The sequence below is a fragment of the Malurus melanocephalus genome, unplaced genomic scaffold, assembly GCF_030028575.1.
Source record: "Malurus melanocephalus ecotype Western Australia unplaced genomic scaffold, MMel_1.1 scaffold_87, whole genome shotgun sequence".
In the NCBI taxonomy this organism is placed as follows: domain Eukaryota; kingdom Metazoa; phylum Chordata; class Aves; order Passeriformes; family Maluridae; genus Malurus; species Malurus melanocephalus.
Window position 1 is genome coordinate 1,045,101 of NW_026623319.1, and position 19,666 is coordinate 1,064,766.

Here is a 19,666-nt window from a genome sequence, read left to right on the forward strand (position 1 = left end):
TCCTCTCCTCGGCGGTTCAGCATTGTCCCCGAGCCGGCGGCGCCTCTCCGGGTCGCTTGAGCACCGAAGGCAGCGGGTGCTCGGGAAGGGGCAAGGCCGTGGGGCTGGATGGGTACACAGGGAATGGGGCAATTTCCAGTGAAACCTGGGRARYAGGAGGAGGGTGGTGTGCTGCAGGRTCTGCTACTCYGGGCAGCGATTGTGTGGTTGTCACAGTGCATAGGTTGGCTTTAAAGGGTTCTCTTGGTCACCTGGGAATCCCCTGYGAATCAGCTCAGCAAAGTCTCTTTRAATAGGCTACCCACCACCGATTTGTCCTGCGTTTATAGATCATTGTCAAGTTAAAATTTGGCAACCCAGGAGGAAATATTTCGGTTTCTTTCWGGGTTATTGAACCTTCTCTTTCTGAATATTTTATAACAAAAGCTTGGCCATTCTTTTCCTGCCACGACTTGCCACCTCTTCACGTATCAGAGGTAAGAGATGAGAGTTCTCTGTCACCTCCATTGGAGTAGATTGAATACTTAAATATTAGTAATCATTGTGCCATTCAGAAGTGGATGGGGCCGGGAGCAAAGGGGAAGGCAGGATGCTGATAAGGTGAGGTTAAAAGGGTGTTCCYGTGGGCATGAGCATGAGAGCAGGCAGCCTGTGTTCGGCTCCTGACTCAGTCTTTCACTCCCTGCAGTTTCATTTGGCTGCTGCTCAGCCTCCTGCACACTTCCATCCGTTTTCTGTCCTGAATCGGGCAGCGCGGTGATGAGTGCTGCTAATAATACCCGGCTATGCGAAGAGAGAGGTGCTGAGGGCCATCTAAGTATCTTGAGTATCTATCCATSTAGGTACTTTGAGGGGTGGGAATGTCAGCCTGCAGGCATTCCTTGACCAGTTTGCTTCTGAGCCTTAGAGATGCTTCAGCTCACATTTTCTCTAAATATGTGTAAATTCAGGGGGGAGGCGAGGGGCTGGCAGAGGARTTTCAATCCTCCCCTTTCCTGTCCACAGCAAACACAACATTCAGACGATCATTCGAAGGCCCCTTTGTAGTCCTGGCTCAGGTTGCAGGGGACACCTGCGTGGCTGTGCCCTTTCACATCTAAATCCGAGGTCGTTAACCCTTTTGTCGGTGGTGCGGCAGCACGATGGATTTGAACAGATCTAGACTWGAGAGGTCCGAGCAGCTCTTGTCTSCTGCAAACCACGGTGAACCTGCACCTTCGGAAGGTATTTAATTTGTCGACATCCTCGGAGGGGACAGAGATCGCAGCTTGGTGAGCCGGCAGGAGCGCTGCAGCCCGGCGCCGGCAGTGAGGAGCTGTCTGCATCTTTGTTTCACTTAGAATTGGGCTCCATCTAGTGACTGTCGCCCGGAGAAGGCTTTTCGTGCAGGTTCTGTGCTGGGGGTTGAGCAGCCATTTGTATCTCCGGGCAGGGAAGCGATGATAGGAGCCGTGCAGAGGGAACATCTCCCCACAGAAGGGGGATCGGCGCTGGGGAGGCAGCGGCTGCTCCCAGTTCACGTCCCGCTGTCCCGCAGGGGTTTTCCAGCCGCAGTCACCGCATGTACCGAGCCGCTCTTCTCACGGGTCCTGCAGGACCTGAATAGATGAGAATGGACTCGAAGTAGCTGATGCGTGTGAGCATCARTGAAAGGAGCTGGTACTTGCATTGGAAACTTCTTTAGGGGACACCTAAAAAAAAGTATTCCTGCTAATGCCTGGGCTGTTTTATCTACGAAATCAGTGGTGAGTTTGAAGTCAGAAGCACCCAGTTCATGAACGTTGTTCTCATTGGCACTCCTCGGGCACACGGCAATGCCCGAAGAGGGCAGCAGCAAAGTGCCCGATGTTCTGGTGTCCCAGGCCTTGTACAGTCMATGCAAATTGCTGCCATTCACACAAATTAGTTGTTTAAACCCGATTTATATTCATATAAACGGCTCACCAGAGTTCARTCTGGAAGAATTAGGACATTACAGAGGCGGTAGCAAGAAATATTGTTGAGTAGTATCACTGAGTGCTAGGCTTTAGGTATGAAAGGTGCCGAAGAAAGCTCAAAGCTTGCAATAAAGTCACGGAAATAAGAAAATCCAGAAATCATGAGGCACTTAGTCCATCAGTAAAGTTCACTGACACAACAGCACCATCTGCTGCTAAATGTGTGYTTGGGAAGACCCGTGGCCAGAGTCCCTTCCCACTGCGGGTGTCACACGGCTTCCTCTGTGCGGTTGGGCATTCCTGTAATGTCGTCGAGTTGTTGTAAATGAAAAGAGAATTGTAACTCTTGAGAGAGGTCTTCATGCCTGGAGACTRGATTTACTTTCCAATGCTTTGATTTACAACCAAAAGCTTGAAAGACTGAAGTAAGTCACCCCTTGGGTTACTGCCCGGCCCTTACCCTGTGTGTACTGTAAGGAATGGCACGGAGTGACCCAACAATAAGTTAACAATAACAAGCAGCTGYTGCTTGTTTAGAGGGGCCAGCTCGTTATTCGAGTAGGACACACCAATTTCTGTAATCAACAACAGGTGGTGAACTTACTGTTCTGGCTTCCCAACCTCGTGAGGAACAATGGAGGAGTTTCCATGGTGTGGGTGAGCTGTGCCATGGATACAGGGACATCTGAGCTGGCTCCATGAGAAGTGGGATGCATAGAAAGAAATGGATTTCATTTCAATCTGTGAAAAAATACCCTGGGTTGTTAGAAGGAACTCAACATATTTGCTGTCYCAAGGCTTGCTGGCATGTGGTGACCTAGAAGGTGATTGCAGTGTGGCATCTGTTAGGAGTTTTGCTGCTTGATTTGAATTCTCTGCAAAAATTGTATTCCTGAGAGGCCTGGAAGGCCACCCCAGGACTACCAGGCAATGCTGTCATACCCATTCGTTGCAGGATGTTTCAATGAAAGAGATTAATTTCTTCTGCTCTGTTGCAGCATAAAATGAAGCACTGTCTYCCGTAGACAGATTAGAAGGTTTTTTATGATTTTGATTTATGATTCTTCTGTGGAAAAAATGTATCTTTTTTTTTTCCCTCTCTGCTGAAATGGAAATGTCCGACTGGTATCTCTCTGGCTCTGCCATCAATGAGCTGTGGAGGAACATRGATAGCCTTCCAAAACCTTCTCAATGACTGAGACAAAGTACCTGTAATAGGGTGTCTGAGGCCAGGTGTATAAAAGCAGCTTTTCTATCCTCTTCTGTATTTCTATAGGAAAATACCTGCTTTGTGCTAATGTGGAGGAATTAATCTTRAGGAATGAAGTCAGGTATTAGGACAGGCTCTCCAGATGGTGGGAGTGGTGTTCTTGAAACCTCCCTTTCCTTAGCTAGAAGCYGCTTCATAGCCAGGGTTTTAATTCCTCCTGGAAACCATGTTATAATCCCAGGTCAGGACAGAGGATGTTGAGAATAAAAGAGAAGTTGTTCTAGCAACAAAATATCASTAAAGATCATTGCCTATGAAAGAGCTTTATAAACCTGGTTTTGTGTCMGCTGTGAGAGAAAAGAGCCAGGCTGTTTGCTGATGAGCTTTTACAGTTTGGGTTTTTTTTTTTCATTCCTTTTTGATAAGTCTGAGACAGACAGCTCCTGAGCAGAGCCAAAAGACAGGCAAAAAAACATGCATATAGTTTGTGTTTCAGACCACTGTATACATGACAGACTAAACTAAAGATCCTACAAAAAGCTGCCTTTATTCTCCTTCATATCAAAATATTACTCTGTAGAGTTGCCCTTTATTTCTTTCAATATCACAGATGCAGTTTCTGACAAACTTCCTGGGGGATTTAATAAGGTTTTTGCAACCGCCCAACCAGACAAAGCTGTGTCCTCACTTCAAYCTGACAATACAGAAGATTTTCTCTTTGGTGACATCTATATAATGCATCCCAGAGAGTGGATTTCTCATAACAGCAGAAAATAAATAGAGAGCTGTTACTCAGAGGAAGCAAAGATTTAGAAAAACAAGTCACTAGTTTTCAACTGATAATTTCTTTATCATAGCTGATGGAATTTCTGTGAGACATTGCTATCAAAGGGCTGACCTCCACCCAAATCACTTTTGTACTGATCTCAGTAAACTGAGATCCCTCTAGCATTCAGGTATCACTGCTCAAAGTATGCCATCCCTCAGAGAACATTCGATGACATCACCTTTCYTAGCTCTCCAGATGACAGCAAACTCAGTTATTTCATTTTGTTTTTATTAGGAAATGAGACATTTGAAAGTCTGGAATGTCTTTGATCCCAGTTATTRAATTGCTACAGCATGGCAAAGAGGCAGTGAAAATACCCAGTGGAATAGCCAAAATTACCCCTCTCTGTTTAAACTGAGTAGTGCTGTCTGTCTGTAAAGCAGATATCTGTGATATCCAAGACATGATAAAATCAGGGGAAATGCATCCAAACTGTGTGCTGGCTAAAGTAAGAAGCTTAATCAGGTTAAAATTGGTTAGAGGAAAGGAGCTGCTKCCCCAAAACTTATTGCAAGAACAGGGCCTTAATATTTGCTATTTTCTCCTATTAGCTGTTTTTTATATTTTGGGACAAAGCAGGCATAGCTGAGCTACCAAATTCTCTTTTGAAATTTAAGCAGTTTTGTGCTGTTGCTGCTGGGAACTGATGGTAAAAATAGGATTAATGTTTAATTTACAGTTTTAGGATTTTTACAAAGATGAAAGAAGTTTTGCTGTAGTGGGCTCTTAGCCTGTATTAGTTCTGTTTTGGGGAGATTTTTTAACTTCAAAAAGCAAACATCAATAAATAAAAAAAAAGCATGTGTTTGAGTGAAAAATGTCCCTCAGCTCAACGAACTGCAGTGGGCCTGTCAGTGTATTCTCCATCAGCATCTCCAGAGGATGCTACTGCAGCTCCATCTGCCAAAGCACAGAGAAGCTTCAAGAGCTGTTTTTTATTTTGGGGTCATCCTTGTGTAGAGTGAGGCTGTTTGATACTTGGACTGGTGCTGGAAAGGCTTTTTAGGAGTTTATGGTGGTAAAAATTAGCAGAGGGTTTGATGTAAGGCCTYATTAACCATGATTCACATTGGATTTTAAAGGTGTTTTCCCTCTTTAAATTTATTACTGGCTGCTGGCAAAATGATGAACTTTGCCAAGAGCATATCCAGGCAGTATCAGGTGGTGAACCCAAACAAGATTTTCGTCCCAGTGAGATACCCAGTGACTTKAAAAATGAGTTTTATATCCTCCCAGCCTAACTTTCCTCATCAGGAGACTGTTCATAACTGAGACATGTAAAACCAAGTAATTTCACACATCCTGTCTTATTCCCTCTTCTTTCCTCCTTGCTTTCCATGCACAGATTATTTTTTTAGAAACTCATTCTTGTAATAGTTAGAAAGAGTCATAGTTTCTTAATGAAATTMCTTACTTCTGACACACTGCAAAAAATAGCAACCCCTTAAGTAGACATCTGCTTGGAATTTTTGCAACATTTAATATTTCCAAGAATAGAGCCATAAATCGCCTTCTACCAGCTTCAATGTGCTAGTCAGTGTAACTCTTGCTTGCTTTGGGCAGCCRTAGGCTTTTGGGTGAGAGTTACATGGAAAGATCCAAAGTGGGGCCAGGAATGGGACCTGCAGATGGGTGTAAGCAAGTATGCTTTTCAAATTTAAAAATGCAGACCAGAGGAGAGAGATTTAAAAGTTTTCKGAAGGGTCTGGCACCCAGTGACTGAGCATTGAGGACCTGTTGCAAAGAGGAGTTAGTTACCATCCAGGACAAACAGAACAGCAAATACAGGCAGAAGCCATGGGAAGGAAAATCAGAGCAAGCTGCTGACTGCAGAACCATGTTACTGAAGGTTTGTAACCTGGGAGCTCACAGTTACATATACATTTCTCAGAGACTACCACAGTGGGAGGTGATGCAAAGACTAAGGCTGGCAGCTAAACGTGTAAAGGCTGGAAATAGCTGTTTTCCTCAGGGATTTGATTAGCCCAGAATAGGTGAACTGAATCAGAGGACCAGGCCCTCCAGCAGCTGAACTGCTGAAAGTCTGGGAGGGAAACCTGAGGCAAAATAGCTGTAGCGTCGCATCACATGGTGGTGTACTGCAGATCTGCATCCTGCTAAGTTGAACTACTTTTTATTCCTTGGAGAAAGGGCTCATTAGSCCCTTTTAATTATTTTCCTAACTGCTAGAACTCCAGATGCCATTATGTTACGTAAAATGACAAATGTATTTTTAACTTGTAAAGCATGTGAACTTTAAGCTCTTTCCAGTGATACGAATACAGCTCCATTTCGATGCATGACTCATCTTCACATGTAGGGAAAAAAACCTCAGCAYTTCAGATCCCTGGAACCACACTCTGTGCACCAGTGATGAGCGGCAGTTGCTGTGGGAACCATCACTTTTGTTATCCTGACTGTGCATCTGAAAGTGCCGAGAAACGCTGACCGCGTCTTTGATCGTATTTAGTGRCTGCGTGGAGTGAGAGCACCCTTTTGCTAGCCCAGCGCCTGAAGGATCATTGCCCACTATCGAGTGYCATTGCAACAGCCTGTTAAACACAGGGTTTGGAGCGAACGAGGCGATTCTTCCCAGAGGAGCCAACGGGGGAAGGGCCGGCGGTGCCTCCGCGCGGGCGCGCTGCGGTACCAGCCCGGAGCCGCCGCCGCTGCAGCCTCATTTCCCCCCTCTATCAGCGCCGTTTACCCCAATAAATTAATATCGTGCTTAAAATCACCGCCCTAAATCACCTCAAAAATCACCGCGGGGTTTGTTCCCCACAGGTTGTTCAGGGGAACCCAAACAGTGCAACCTGCAGACGAGGCAGCCCCCCCGCGGGCCCAGCCCAGTCCCGCTTGTGGGGGCTCGGGCCGGTCCCGCCGGCGGCGGCTCGGGGCGGGAAGGCGGCGCGCACCTGCCCGGGGCGGCGGGGCGGATCTAGGGAGAGCCCGCCTTCCCCGAGCCGCTCCGGGAAGCCTCKGCTGGGGCCGCGCCGCCACAGGCAGGTAATCGAGCTCCGGCGTGGAGCTGCCCCCGCCCGGCTCCCGCCGCCGCCTCCCCCCGCTCTCCCGGCTTCGCCTCAGGGCTTTCCCGCCCTCCGCCGCCGCCTCAGCGCGGGGGGCTGAGGAGCGGCCCCTCTGCTCGTGGTACCGGGGCTGCTGGCACCGGGACCCGCCCCGGGGATCCCCCCGAGTCCCCAGCGGGACCCGCTCGGCTTTGGGAACCCTGCCATGGCACCTCCACGTACTCCAGTTTTTGGGTGGTTTGGTGGTCCCTGCCCCTCGCTTGTGGATTCAGGCAATTAAAGTCCCGTCCCAGGGTTCGGTGCCTCCTCAGGCAGTGCCGCCCTGGGGTTCAATCCAGGTATTCGTGGTTCTCTTGCGTCATTTGGGAGTGTCGGGATGAAGCAGGGGACCATTGTGAGGATTTCTACATAAAACATAGAGGCAACAAGTGGTTGATGCGTGTTTATAAGCTTGAAGCTCTGCTCTGTTGTACGGAGTTTAGCTGTAGTGTTATTCCAAGATCAGCAGTTACTCAGTTACTTTTTATTGCAGTAAAAGCAGTAATTTATATCTCCAGCTGTGTGTATTGGAACTGGGGTGACTGATCGGTAAAGCCAAAGTGTCCTTTCCTGAGGTGACCCTCCACTTTTGTTCTTTCTAGCATGTGGTCATCTTGCTTTAAAAAAAAAAAANAAAAAAAAAAAAAAAAAAAAAAAAAAAAAAAAAAAAGAAACCAGTGAGGTGGGAGAACAATTAGTAGACATTAATTACTAACAGTTGTTTACATTTTTACTCAGGACTAAATGGCGAGCAAATGGACTGGTTGAAGCACTGGGTTTGATTGCTTAAGAGAAAGGACTCTGCTGGCCCTCAGGATACTTTGTCGGGTGTCTCTGTCATCCCAGACTCTTCCCTGATATGGAACAAAGTGAAGGTGAACAGGAATCCCAGGCAGAGAGTCAAGTGGAGAGCAAGAGCAGTGTGAAATCCTTGCCTGGGGGAACGGCCCATGTCAAACTAGAGATAAAAAAACATGCAGTCACAGATGACTACAAACTATCGAAAAGGGTGCTRGGGTTAGGAATCAATGGCAAAGTACTGGAGTGTTTCAACAAGGAGACAGGCCAGAAATGTGCTTTGAAGGTATGTGCATTTTGTGGTGTTTTCCTTATTTATGGTTTGGAGGCCAGAGTTTGCTCCCAGAACCCTGTAAAAGCTCCTTGTTCTGTTGCTTGCCTTTCACAAAGAGTGATGCATGAATAATCTGAATATGAGGAAACATTTGCCATTGCAACACTGGAGGCCAGCTTGAGCCTTTTCCAGAATATTCTGTGTATTTTCCAGAATAATGTTATCAGCTGTTAAATTCTGGTATTCATATTTAAAAGACAAAAAAGCGGGGGAGAGAACCATGTCTTGGTGTATTCTGGGAGAAAACTCGCTAAATTTTGAATGAACATGTTATGCAATACTCGTGAAGGAAACTATTTTAGATCTTGTGCAATGAATAGGCCTAAGATGTGAAATACTTAAATGTTCATTGATCTWCAATCTTTCCTCCATTTGAAGATTTTTCTTAAGGAGCATTTCTAGTTGTTAATTTATTTTTCTACTTTATTTTTGCTATCCATTTACTGAAGGATATTTCMTGGGAAAGCACTGATTACACCAGTATGGCAAGTGAGTTTAGTAGATATTTATGGTGATAAGTGCAACTTAAATAAATGGAGCAATAACCAYTCATTAGAGAACATGAAGCTTATTTGCCTTTTGTTCTGCAGCTTTTAAACTTGTAAATTTCCCTGCTGTTCTTAAATCTCATCATTAGGAAAAAAGAAACCAGCCTAAATGAGAACCAGGATGGTTCAGTATGAGAAGACTAAAACCAACTGAAGTAATTGTCATGAGACTTACAGATTTTACAGATTCCTTGCTGGTGTTAATGTGATTGTTTGGGATGTCCAGGAGGCTTTCAGGTATCCCTCCTTTTCCTAACCTCACTCCATGTGTGCTAGGAACAGGGTGGATCTGCCAGTGGCCACCTGGAGAGTCTGCCAAGACCTGGAGATGGTCACTACTGAACAGAACTGCTGTGCCCACCAAAGCCTTTGTGTTTTGATCAAGCAGGCTGGAAATACCTGGYAGTCTTGGCTATTGAAAAAAAATTTAATAGAGGAACTAGAAAAGCTTATACTACAATAATATGCTGATTAATGCACATGTTTCCAACACTCTTCTATACTTTATCACATACAATACTCTTTTGTATTGGCTTCACGTAGCTGACTCACRGAGTTTTATCATGGGGAAATTGGAGGCTTTGACAAACAGGCTGCAAGTACTGGGGTTTTGCACCTGCCTAGGGGAGTGTCAAGTTTTTGTAACTCTTAGGTGATCCATTAATCAGGTTCTTCTGGAATGCTAGCAACATTAATTTCTGAACTTAGCATACTGTGATGAAGAATAATAGTTAATGTTGAAGCTGATCTGCTCTTTCTCAAGAGTTCAGTGGCKTTGTTGCTGGTTAGAGATCAATCATATTTCAAAAGTTTTGCAGTCATAAGGGCTGGAAGCATTTTAAAACAGAAGTTGCCATTCCAGAGGACAATCCAGTGGCCGAAAGTATGTTCCAGAGCAAATTTTGTAGCTCTGGAATCAAGTAGAAAATATATTCCAAAGGATATAAGTGTCTGGAATATTTTTTATTATAGCCCTCAGAGTTGGGGAGAGGGAGAAGAGAATGGAAATTGCTGTGCCCTGATAGAATGTCTTCTGCTTGAGGGGTTGGAGGAACCTATGATGGAGTCTCTAATACCAGTTTCTGTTTAGCACTGATTGAATTGGCTGTCTTTTTTCAGAAATTTTAATGTTTATTAAAGATCAAAGTTCCACGTAYCCTTCCCCAGTCATTACAGGTTAGCAATGGCCAACATATCTCTGAACTTACTTGTTTATATGTTTGTCATCCCCTTTTCCATCCAGCTGTGGAATTGTGTGCACTTTTCTTCTGAAAGGGACACAATTATGGCAGCAATATTAAGATGTTTATGAGTTCTCCAGGGAGTTTGAATGGCAGATAATAGTTTGCTGCTTGCATGTGTGTATTTCTCATCATTATGGGTTTAAGTGCTGAATAAAAAGTTAAACATGCAATTAAGTAAAACTGCCAGTAGCCCAGAGAGAATCCGCTGCTCTCTGCAAAGATGGTCTGGTGAGAAGATTGCCCAGCAAGGAGGGATAAAAACTCTGCTTGGTTAATTGGCAAGAATAGAAAGATCTTTCCCCAGCCCTGAAGGTATTTGCAAGGATGAAAATATTCAGAGGAAGTTTTTTCTTTGTTTCTTGTGAAACCTGAACTGGGCCACACAAGTCCCAAACCTGCTCCAGATGACACTTCAGAGCAAATCATCCAGTCAAGGCTGTTATGTAAAAGGGGTAAGAAGCTAGCAAAAAAAATATTTAGGAACAGCTTCATAGCAGAATTCTCTGTGTAGGGACAACAGGGCCTTGCCACTGCTCGTTCTTCTCAGGTGTGATGGCAGGGTTATCATTCACTTACAGGAATAGAAAGTGGAGGCTGATGAAGCTGTCACAGAACAAACCCAACTGGTATGACAGGTAAGGAAAAATGGACTGACTCGYGAGTCGAACATGAAAAAAAGGGATGTTGGATGGATTTTTTTCTGGAGGTTGCTTGCACATATCCATTGAGATTTATGTATATTTGTGGACAAATACTTCAGGCATGAGAGTGCTTGCTGAAACCTGCTCCTGGGAAAGGAAGAACATCACTCCTGCTGCTGAAGATAAAGTGTAATAGGCTGTTCCCTTTCACATCAAASTTGCCCATTAAAGCAGCTCCTGACTGGGCAGATGGCACTGCTTTCTGCCTGCAGGTTTTCTTTTAAATGGGAACAGAGCCAGCACAGCCAGTATCTGGATAGAAATTACTCAATGGAAGGAATTTTAACAGAGGTACTCAAGAAGAAAGGGATTGAACAGGCAAAAATATTAATCYCCAGAGCCATAGGTCAGTCAAGCACTACATGCTGTAATTTGAAGGTCCCTGTTTTGTTGCTAATCCATGTCCATAATTGGAACTGGTTAGAATTTCACTAATCATTTTAGGGTGGGAAAACACAGGATGTCCTTTTGGAGATACTGTGGGGCTTTGGTTCTTTTCCTAAAATACTGTGTGCCTCAGTTTACTCTGGCATTGTGATTTRCTGCCCAGTTTTACAATGTGCTGTCAGCTTTGTTGCTGTTAAATTGAAATGCCACACGCATTGCTGTCCTGCTCCAGAAAATCTCGTCTGGCTTCTCACTTAGACACATAATGACATTTTGGCTGAACAGTACTGTTTCCAAATAGTGGGAACACAGGGATTTAGAAAAGCAGAAGCATAAACAAAACTGCTGTGCAGGACTGTGGCCTTCTAGGAGGTAACTGTGTTTTGGTCTCTGTCTCCCTTACAAATAGAAAACCCTCTCAGGTCTCTTTCCATAGTTCATCCAGAAATAGCTGTCAAGTGAAGTCTAGTCACTCTTCTATTTTTATCTCCTCTCTGCCAGCCTGCCCCCTTCTGTTCACTTTACCTTTTGGGGCTAAAATTTAACCTCCACTTCTGTAACAGACACCAAGCCTGAGTGTTCTCTGCTGGTGTTTGCACTCCTTAGAGTGAGGTTTTAGAGAGAGGAGGAGACTAAAATAGCTGATTACCTGTGAGGATAAATGTGAACTCCTGGGACATGCCTTCTGTTAAAAAAAAACCCARCTTACAGCTCCTTGTTCTTTCTTTCCTTCTCCCTCACTTATTTTTTTGGCACAAATTCCTGCTAAGTAGTGTCAAAATAATACTTCAATGTATTTGATGATCTTTATTTTTGTGGAAGATGGTAGGAAGGGCTCAGAATTGGGATTAAGAAATAATAAGAACAGAGTGAGCAGAGAGGTAAAGGGCTTTCTGGAGGATATTGGGGCTTCTCTGTTTCTGCAGCTTCAGGATTTTTGAGGATGTTTCAGATGTAAAAACAGTGTTACATGTCATTGCCATATTATTCATCTTCAGTAAACAGATGGTGCTTCTTCACAGAAGGAAAGGAAGGACAGTTCAGGCATAGCCACAAAAACAAAGACCCTTGGAACTTCAGGAAAGCCAGGTACTTTGGTTATGGGTGCATTGGTACTTTTGGGATGAGTAATCCTGAGTAGCAGTGGTGAAATGCTTCTCTCCCAAGCACTGGGCATGTGCCCTGTGTGCTGCAGGTGCCTCCAGCCACCTGAGACTTCCAGATTAAAGTGGAGTGTATATGAATGGATCTGCTACTCCATGGAATTGTTTAGACCTTAAAGATCATCAAGTCCAGCCATTAACCCAGCATTGCCAAGTCCACCACTGAACTGTGTCCCCAAGTGCCACATCTACCCATAGACCTTATCCTCTAGGATAAATAGTGAGTTAARCTATCACCTGCCTCATGGAAAATGTTTTGTGCTGCTAATTGCCAGTGGAAAAGTAACTGTAACTTGCTGATTTGAAGACAAATAGGCAAAGCCCAAATGTTAAATAAAGGAAAAAGCAAACACAAAATTGAACACACTCCTTACCTTTTAGGTTTAGGACTGTTTAGTGAATGATAGAAATGGTAATGGTAGAGTAGGAGTCTCTACTGTTACACATAAGARTATTAGCATAACTTTCTTCTCAGAAGGAAAGAAAACAGGTAACAGAGAAAGAAATTTTTCCAAAGAGTCCTTCCTAAAATGATTCTTGGGACCCACACATAAAACTATCTAGAGAACATTGTTCTGCTTTCCGTAGGTGAGTTGCTGTGGACAAAGATGGGCATTCTGCCTCAGTTTCATTTAGTCTTGAGCTATGTTTCTGCCTCTCACTCAATTTTAATGTTTCTGATTACATTAAATAATTCTACATGACAAAAGCTGACAGTGGGATACTCTGTTTTCAATTATTTTACYCTGAAGCCAGGTCATGCTTGCTCACAAACAGGAGACTGTACAGTCCAAAGTATTTGTTTTGCAAGTTATCCTAATAGCTGGTACTGGTAAAATACCCTGCTTGCTGCCTGAAATAWGATGATGACCAAGGAAAATGATGCAGGAGTGAAGAAAGCACTCCATACAGAGAAAGTGAAGGTTATTTTAGGCTGATGATTGCCTGTAGAATAGGAAATGGTAACAATCTACTTAGATGCTGCAGATTGCATTTTTAGAAGAGAATTATGCCAGATTAGGAATGAAACATTTCAACATTTTTGGCATAAGGAAGAATAATGTTGTGCTAATCTTAGAACTGTGATGAGAATTTGGGGAACCAAGTGTAATGGTTGGTTAGATTTTATCCAGGGTGAAGCAGCTCTTTTGGAATGACTSTGTGTTTCTGAACAAAATTAACACTTTCTAGTGCAGTATTCTGTAGTTCCCTCTTAACTACCATATTTCCTGCAGCCTATTTATCCTGGTTCATCTTGTGCTACAGTAAAGTGTCAGTAACACAGCTTTGTTACTCAGACTAAGTCCGGGAACTGTGTTGTAGATCAAAGCTGGATGCAGCATAGAATGAATATGAGTTCAGAAGAGTTCTAGTTAAATGGCAGCCCTGTCTACAGAGAAGTACCTAAAATATGGATAGCATCAGACTGGTCCTTGAATTCTATCCTTCAGTGCCAGTCTTGGTGACTATTACGTAAATATGCATAAAATACCTAAAATAACTTCCAGTCGATTAAAAAGTGGGTCGTTTCTACTGCTACAAGAATTGTTTTTAAACCAGTGAGTCATTCAAGACCAGAGTCTTTGAGCACTTKGTACTTGCTGTGGCCAGACTGGCACCTTTCAAAGTTTCAGTTGGACTAGTTAATTTTAAAAAACAAGGATTTATCGATTTACTTTGAAGATCTGACCTTCTTGACTGGTCTGCTCTTTATTTTAAATACAGCAAATAATTTAAAAAATAAAAACATAGGCTTGGTCTGAAATAATGAAACCATACGTAATAAAATTTTACTTTCTTCAATGGCAGTTMATTAAGCCTAAAAAGTATAAACAGAGAGGCAAATGTATAAACTATTAAGTCATCTTGAAAAAGCAAAACTGCGTTGATGCTACTTTGCACCTTCTGTGTTCTCCCGCAGTCTCTCAGCAAGCTGGCACAAGTTATAACCTGACTTGAGTGGCAACAAAGCTCGKGAAGATCAAGGCGTGTTCCCCCGCCTTGCCAGGTTCAAAGACCTGATAACTGTTACAGATAAATATCGTATTGCAGCTGCGGGGAAGGTGCTGAAAGCAGAGCGTGTGTGCCTCGGTCAGGACACGATCGCCTGACACCCTCCTCGGACTAAAGGGCTCTTCTCTGTGTCTCCTGCTCCCGTTAGAGTACAAATCTGTTCCATTTAACCAAAGGAAAACCTCGCTCATTTGTGCTAGTGGGGGTCTTGTTACAGGTAACTGGATTTTGCAAATCAGCKTAAGTGCAAAGGAGCAATWTGCAAGAATTTTAAACTTAATTTACAGCACAARTATACTTCAGCTCCAGTTACTTATRGTCATGTCATGTAGAGAGATGCCCAGACTGTAAAAACCTGATAACATTTGGGAAAAATCAGGGCCACACCTGAATGTCATGGGTCCTTAGTGTATTTTCCTCTGTSTGTGGTAGCACCCTGTGTAAGAATGGCCTGGCCTGAGAATAAAAGGCTTCTTGTCATTTGTGCCAGTTCAGTTTCAGCAGAAAACACAGATTATGTTCAWGCTGTGATAAATTCACAGGAAGCATAGGGAAAGAAGGTCTCACCACTACTGGGAGCAAGAGCCATTGTGAATTTGAGAAAGTTAACTGATTAATCTCTTGCTTTTGAAGATGTTCTGTTCTAATCCCTTCACTGCATMCAGTGATTTATCTTTTTCTTTTAAAAAAAGATACAATCATTGATTTATTTGCACCATTAAGCAGTATTTTGCATCCCTAAATGTTTTTGTAGTTGCTATTTGCTTGACCCTGAAGAAGTTCCCATTTCTCATATGGACATGCATTTGTTTCCCTGATCTGGAGGTTTTCCATGATGAATCTTTAGAGCAGTGGACTTTAGGATGGTGTGCAATATTCTGTTAGCAACAGTACAGCTGTCTGCAGTGCTGTCTTTTATGTCTTTGGGTCCAGCAGAATTGTTTGAAGTCTGTGTGGCTCTTGCACTCTTGGAAGACACAGCGCTGTTGACGGGAAGGGAAGTGGCAGGGCTGTGGGCAGTGCTGCAGGTGGAGAGTAGAGAACCTGCTTAATTCACTGGAAAACTGTGAGAACATCTCTCCATCATCAGCAGTGAAAGCTGATAGTRTGGTCTGTCTGGATTAGGGTGTATAAACTGCAGGGATTGTGGTATTTTACACAGACTTCCTAAGTACTTAAGATGATTCAAAGCTCCGTAAATGAGATTAAGCTGTAACGCTGCAGCATTTTAATACCTCAGGAGTGAAGGGGGAGAGGGTTCTTGCTCAGCATGTAAATCACGAGTAACCTCCAAGTTCCTGAACCTTTGTGATACCTGGCATTTTGCACTGGAGCTTTCATGGCCATATTAAGAGAAAACCCAAATATTAAACTTGTGTAAAAATTAGATTTTCCTCTAGATAAGTTTGCTTGCTGAATTTATTTTAAAAAACCCCAAACACCAAACAAACCACCATGAGTGTGCCATCCTTATGAGTAATTTCAGATGATCTGGGTAAGGAGCCAGATTAAAGTTGCACTGTGCACAGATCTTAAGTCTTGCCAGTTCAAACTCTGGCTCTTCTCCAYGGGCTTTTTCCCAGGATTTTTTTTCTTGAATACTCTCTTAAGGATGTTGGCATTCCAAGTAAGAGGCCCTAAAGCAGCTCCTGGGATCTGAGTCAACGAGGGTTGAGGACAGGTTTATTAGGCATCTTGTAAGGGGAGAATCAGAAAAAAAWTGATTGTTTATGGGCTTTTTGGATAGCATTTTGGAGATATAGAAACTGTTTGGGAATGGCAGGGCGTGGAGCAACTCATGATCTCCATGGCCAGGACTTTGTTGTGTGCTGAGATTTTGGCTGGGTGAGTGTTTTGCCCAGGTGTGAGTCAGTATGGGCCTTGGGAAAGCCCTGCAGTGTTGATTTGTACCARCCTTGGCTTCTATTGTACTGTGGGGTGGGGTTGGGTGTAATTTTGTTTTCAAAGGAGAGCAGTTAAAAACTGGATAGGGAGCAGCTGTCTCACACACCTGTGTTCTGTGTTGGACTCCTGTGTWCTCCTTAGTCCTGAATCTACTATGTATTTCAGGGATGAAGTGTCCTTAAAATCCATTTGCAGTGCCACAAGGAGGCCTGGCGTTTGCTGGTGTTCTCCTTGTTCTAACAGTGAGAAATAYTCTCCTTTACTTGCTTAATTTTTAACCAAAATTGTATTTATTTTTCGTGTAAAGGATTAATTTCTCTCAGGGCCCTATTGCATTTTCCCACATGTTGCTTTTAGTCAATGTGGCTTTGTCAGAAGCAGTCTGGTTTCCACAGCAACGAGTTGTTAGCACCAAAGATGTCAGAGCTCCAAGGTAGGGAGGGGAGGGGGCTGCATTTTCTGGCTCAGCTGCCTTGCCACGGTACGGGCCTTGCTGTAGCCACGCTACAGCACAACGTCCCCATTGTCTTTGTGAAGAGTAAAAGCCTTTCATTTTGTTCTACTCTTCCCCTTCCAATCAATTTACAGTCAAAATTTGACATTTGGGAGGTAGATGGGGCTTGATAGTTCCTTGACGCTTTGAAGCTTCCTGTTCTTTCAAGCCCTCTCTCTGCTCTAAAGGCACTGCTCTGTCCTCTGCTTTTTAAAGAGCTTTTCTGTGGACAAAATAGCACTTTTGCATACATACAAACCCTGCAGCAGTAAGTTTGTGACAAATGGGAGCAGAACTCTATTCTTTCTGACCCATGTTCAATGTCTGCCTGTGAATGATAACACGAAAAATTGTCAGTCATTTCACCTTGCCTAGTAATGTGAAACCTGCTCCAATTAAACCTGCTTGGCTGGGTTTTCCGAGGCACCCATTTCCTTAGGGTGGGAACTAAGCCTCACTGCTATTGACCTTGGAAAATTGCATTATTTAAAAGGATTTTCTAAAACAAAGTTAACCTGTGAAATTCATTGCCCYAGGAGCTGAGAGGTTGTGATGCTGTGAAGATCTTGAAAGAAAACAGAGCTTCTCTGGGTATTTCAAATGCGAGGAAACCCCCTGTAGTTTCAATACACTGTACAAATTTGGCTGTGATCTTCTAGATCCTGTTGTTACAAATAAATACAAAACTGTCAGGATAAATAATAAAACTTAGAGCTTCAGAAGGCATAWTATTGCTTCTCTTGTGTTAAGTGTACTGCTGCTGCAGGGATAAAATGTCCTCCTCTCCAAGGAGAGGGAAGTGGAGCTTTGGCCTCGGCTGTGCTGATGGCTGTGCCTCTGGGTAATGTCCATCCCTTGCACAATAGTTTCAACTAAGGGTGTGTCTTCCTGGGCACGTTGTACTTGTCTAAACTTGGGTGTAAACATAAGGTGARATAGGTTTTTTTGCAACAGCTATTCATATTTTGATCCTTTTTTTTTCCTCTCATGAAGGGCAGGGCAGGAAGGCACTTTATGAGGCTTGGCCTGTGGAAATGAAAACTGGGTAATATCATTGAAACTTCTTTTCACCTTTAATATTAATTAGGGTAAAACCCAACTGCTAAACACAGTTAAAACCAGAAGTTGAAACTTTAGAGACATGGGTAGTTAATACTTTAAAYTGGCTTAAATATTTGCTGAAAACATGCACCTTGATGCAGATATGATTTTAATTCAATTTTTGGATGTCTGCTATTGACTTTTAAAGGCTAAGCTTTGTATCTGGAACTTGGAATAGAATTGCAACCACTTTGGTAGCTGGTTATATTCTTACTCTTTATTTCACTCACTTTCTTAACCATTATCTGGCTCTGTGTCAGAGTTCCTGGTACACAAGTCATGCTTACAAAGGGCAAAATGTCCACATAGCTGCCTTGTGTACTGCAATGAGATGGTTTTCCAGATTTATCATGTTTAGTTGGGCGGATTTTCAGTTTTGGTTGGGTTTTTCTTTTTTTTTTTTTTTTTTTGGTGTCTGTAATTAGTTATCTTGAATGGAAAGATTTTTTTTTTTTTTTTTTTTTTTGAATGTTTGAAAACCTGCAAAGTAGCATGTCCCAAGATTGCTGGCACCAGAGTGCAGGGAAGCAGACTGCCAAAGTGAGAGTGGTGCATGGGGAAAGGTTAATTAATATAGAAACAGTCCCAGTTATGGTGGATTGGTATCAAGTGGAATTTTTCTCCAGTCTCTCAGCCCTGTAGTAACTTCTTCCTGGTGCTGAGATGCTGTGTTTAAAGGCCTTTTGAAGGTGGAGGGAGTGAGAGTGACTTTCATTTCCAGTTGATTTCAGAATCTCCTGCTTGCCAGGGTGGCTCTTTTGTGACAGCCAAGCCCTTGGGTTGGGCTGGGCCTCTGCATCTGTTACTGTTGAAAAATGGGATAAGACACTCAAGATCTGCAAAAACTGACCCCTTGCTGTACTAGGAAGGAGGAGAAAACAGCAGTATACATTATTGATAAAACACTTTATACAGGAGCAATTAGTTCTGACTCTTCCCCACCTCTCTGATGTCTGAATCCCTGTTGTGGTGGTGTCAGGGAGGGTGAATGACTGCTGTATTGTGTGTTTGTGCACAACAGCCAGGTCTCCTAAGGAAAATAAGGAAGAAGTTCTCACAACTGTTGGTTCAATAAAACAGCCAGCACAGCTGGATTATTGTTAATAATCTATATTAACAATAATTTGTTGTTAAATAGTTCTTGGTATTTGTGGCAGTCTCCATTTTTGGCAATATGAGATAACTGTAGCACTGCTTGGGTTTAGATCAAAGCAGGAGTTTGCTTCTATCCTACAAGAAGGAGCACATTTGACAGGAGGGCAGTTCTGGAGAAGGAGAATTTTTCAGACCTGGGCAATGAGTATGAGAAAGGGCTGTGGGACAATTCTGTGGGTAGGGTGGGAAAGCATCCATGATACTGCTCAGTGTGCTGCTTCTCACATCTTTGCCATCTATCCCAAGCATCAAAGCTCACGAGGAGAGGGRTGTTTGCAGGTGTTGTTTGTATAAACTCTCTGAACTGGAACACCTGTGGCCACTCAGTGTGCTGCAACTGTATTGTGTGCTCAATAATTGTTTTCTAACACAGTCATGCAAGTTCCAGATATTTATTTATTTCTGCTTCTTGAGGATGCAGTGACTGGGCAGACCAAAWTGGAAATTTCTGTCTTTTAAATGTGATCTTCTGAACTGCATTTGAGCAAGTTAAAATAGGGATGGCTTGGTAAGGGAWGGTGTTATTAATACCACCAACTTCTCATGTGCACACCATTTACATCACTAAGCCTTGCTCTGTTTCATATAAAAAATTAATAACATTAATRTGTCCCATCTTCCCTTGGTTTCCTGCTGTGTAGGGGATTACCAGAAGACTACTGCTTGTCATTGCCTCTTAATGTGCACAAGGGCATTAAATACTCTTTGCCTGAGATTAACGCTGTTAATATATTATTAATATAAATTAAGGTTCTGGTTTATGTTGCTTCTTATTATCCAAAG

The 19,666-nt window shown here is 43.2% G+C and overlaps 1 protein-coding gene across 3 annotated transcripts in view; it reads left to right on the plus strand.

Moving 5' to 3' along the window:
* The window catches only part of MAPKAPK3 (MAPK activated protein kinase 3), a 102,485-nt gene that overhangs the window by 48,353 nt on the left and 34,466 nt on the right, over positions 1-19,666 (plus strand). Inside the window, exons 1-2 of one of the 3 annotated variants that reach the window (XM_057368015.1) lie at positions 6,902-6,982; positions 7,780-8,125. In XM_057368015.1, coding sequence (XP_057223998.1) covers positions 7,901-8,125 — 225 coding nt within the window. In that variant the 5' untranslated portion in view covers positions 6,902-6,982; positions 7,780-7,900. The other 2 variants (XM_057368016.1, XM_057368017.1) reach the window with 2 other exon arrangements.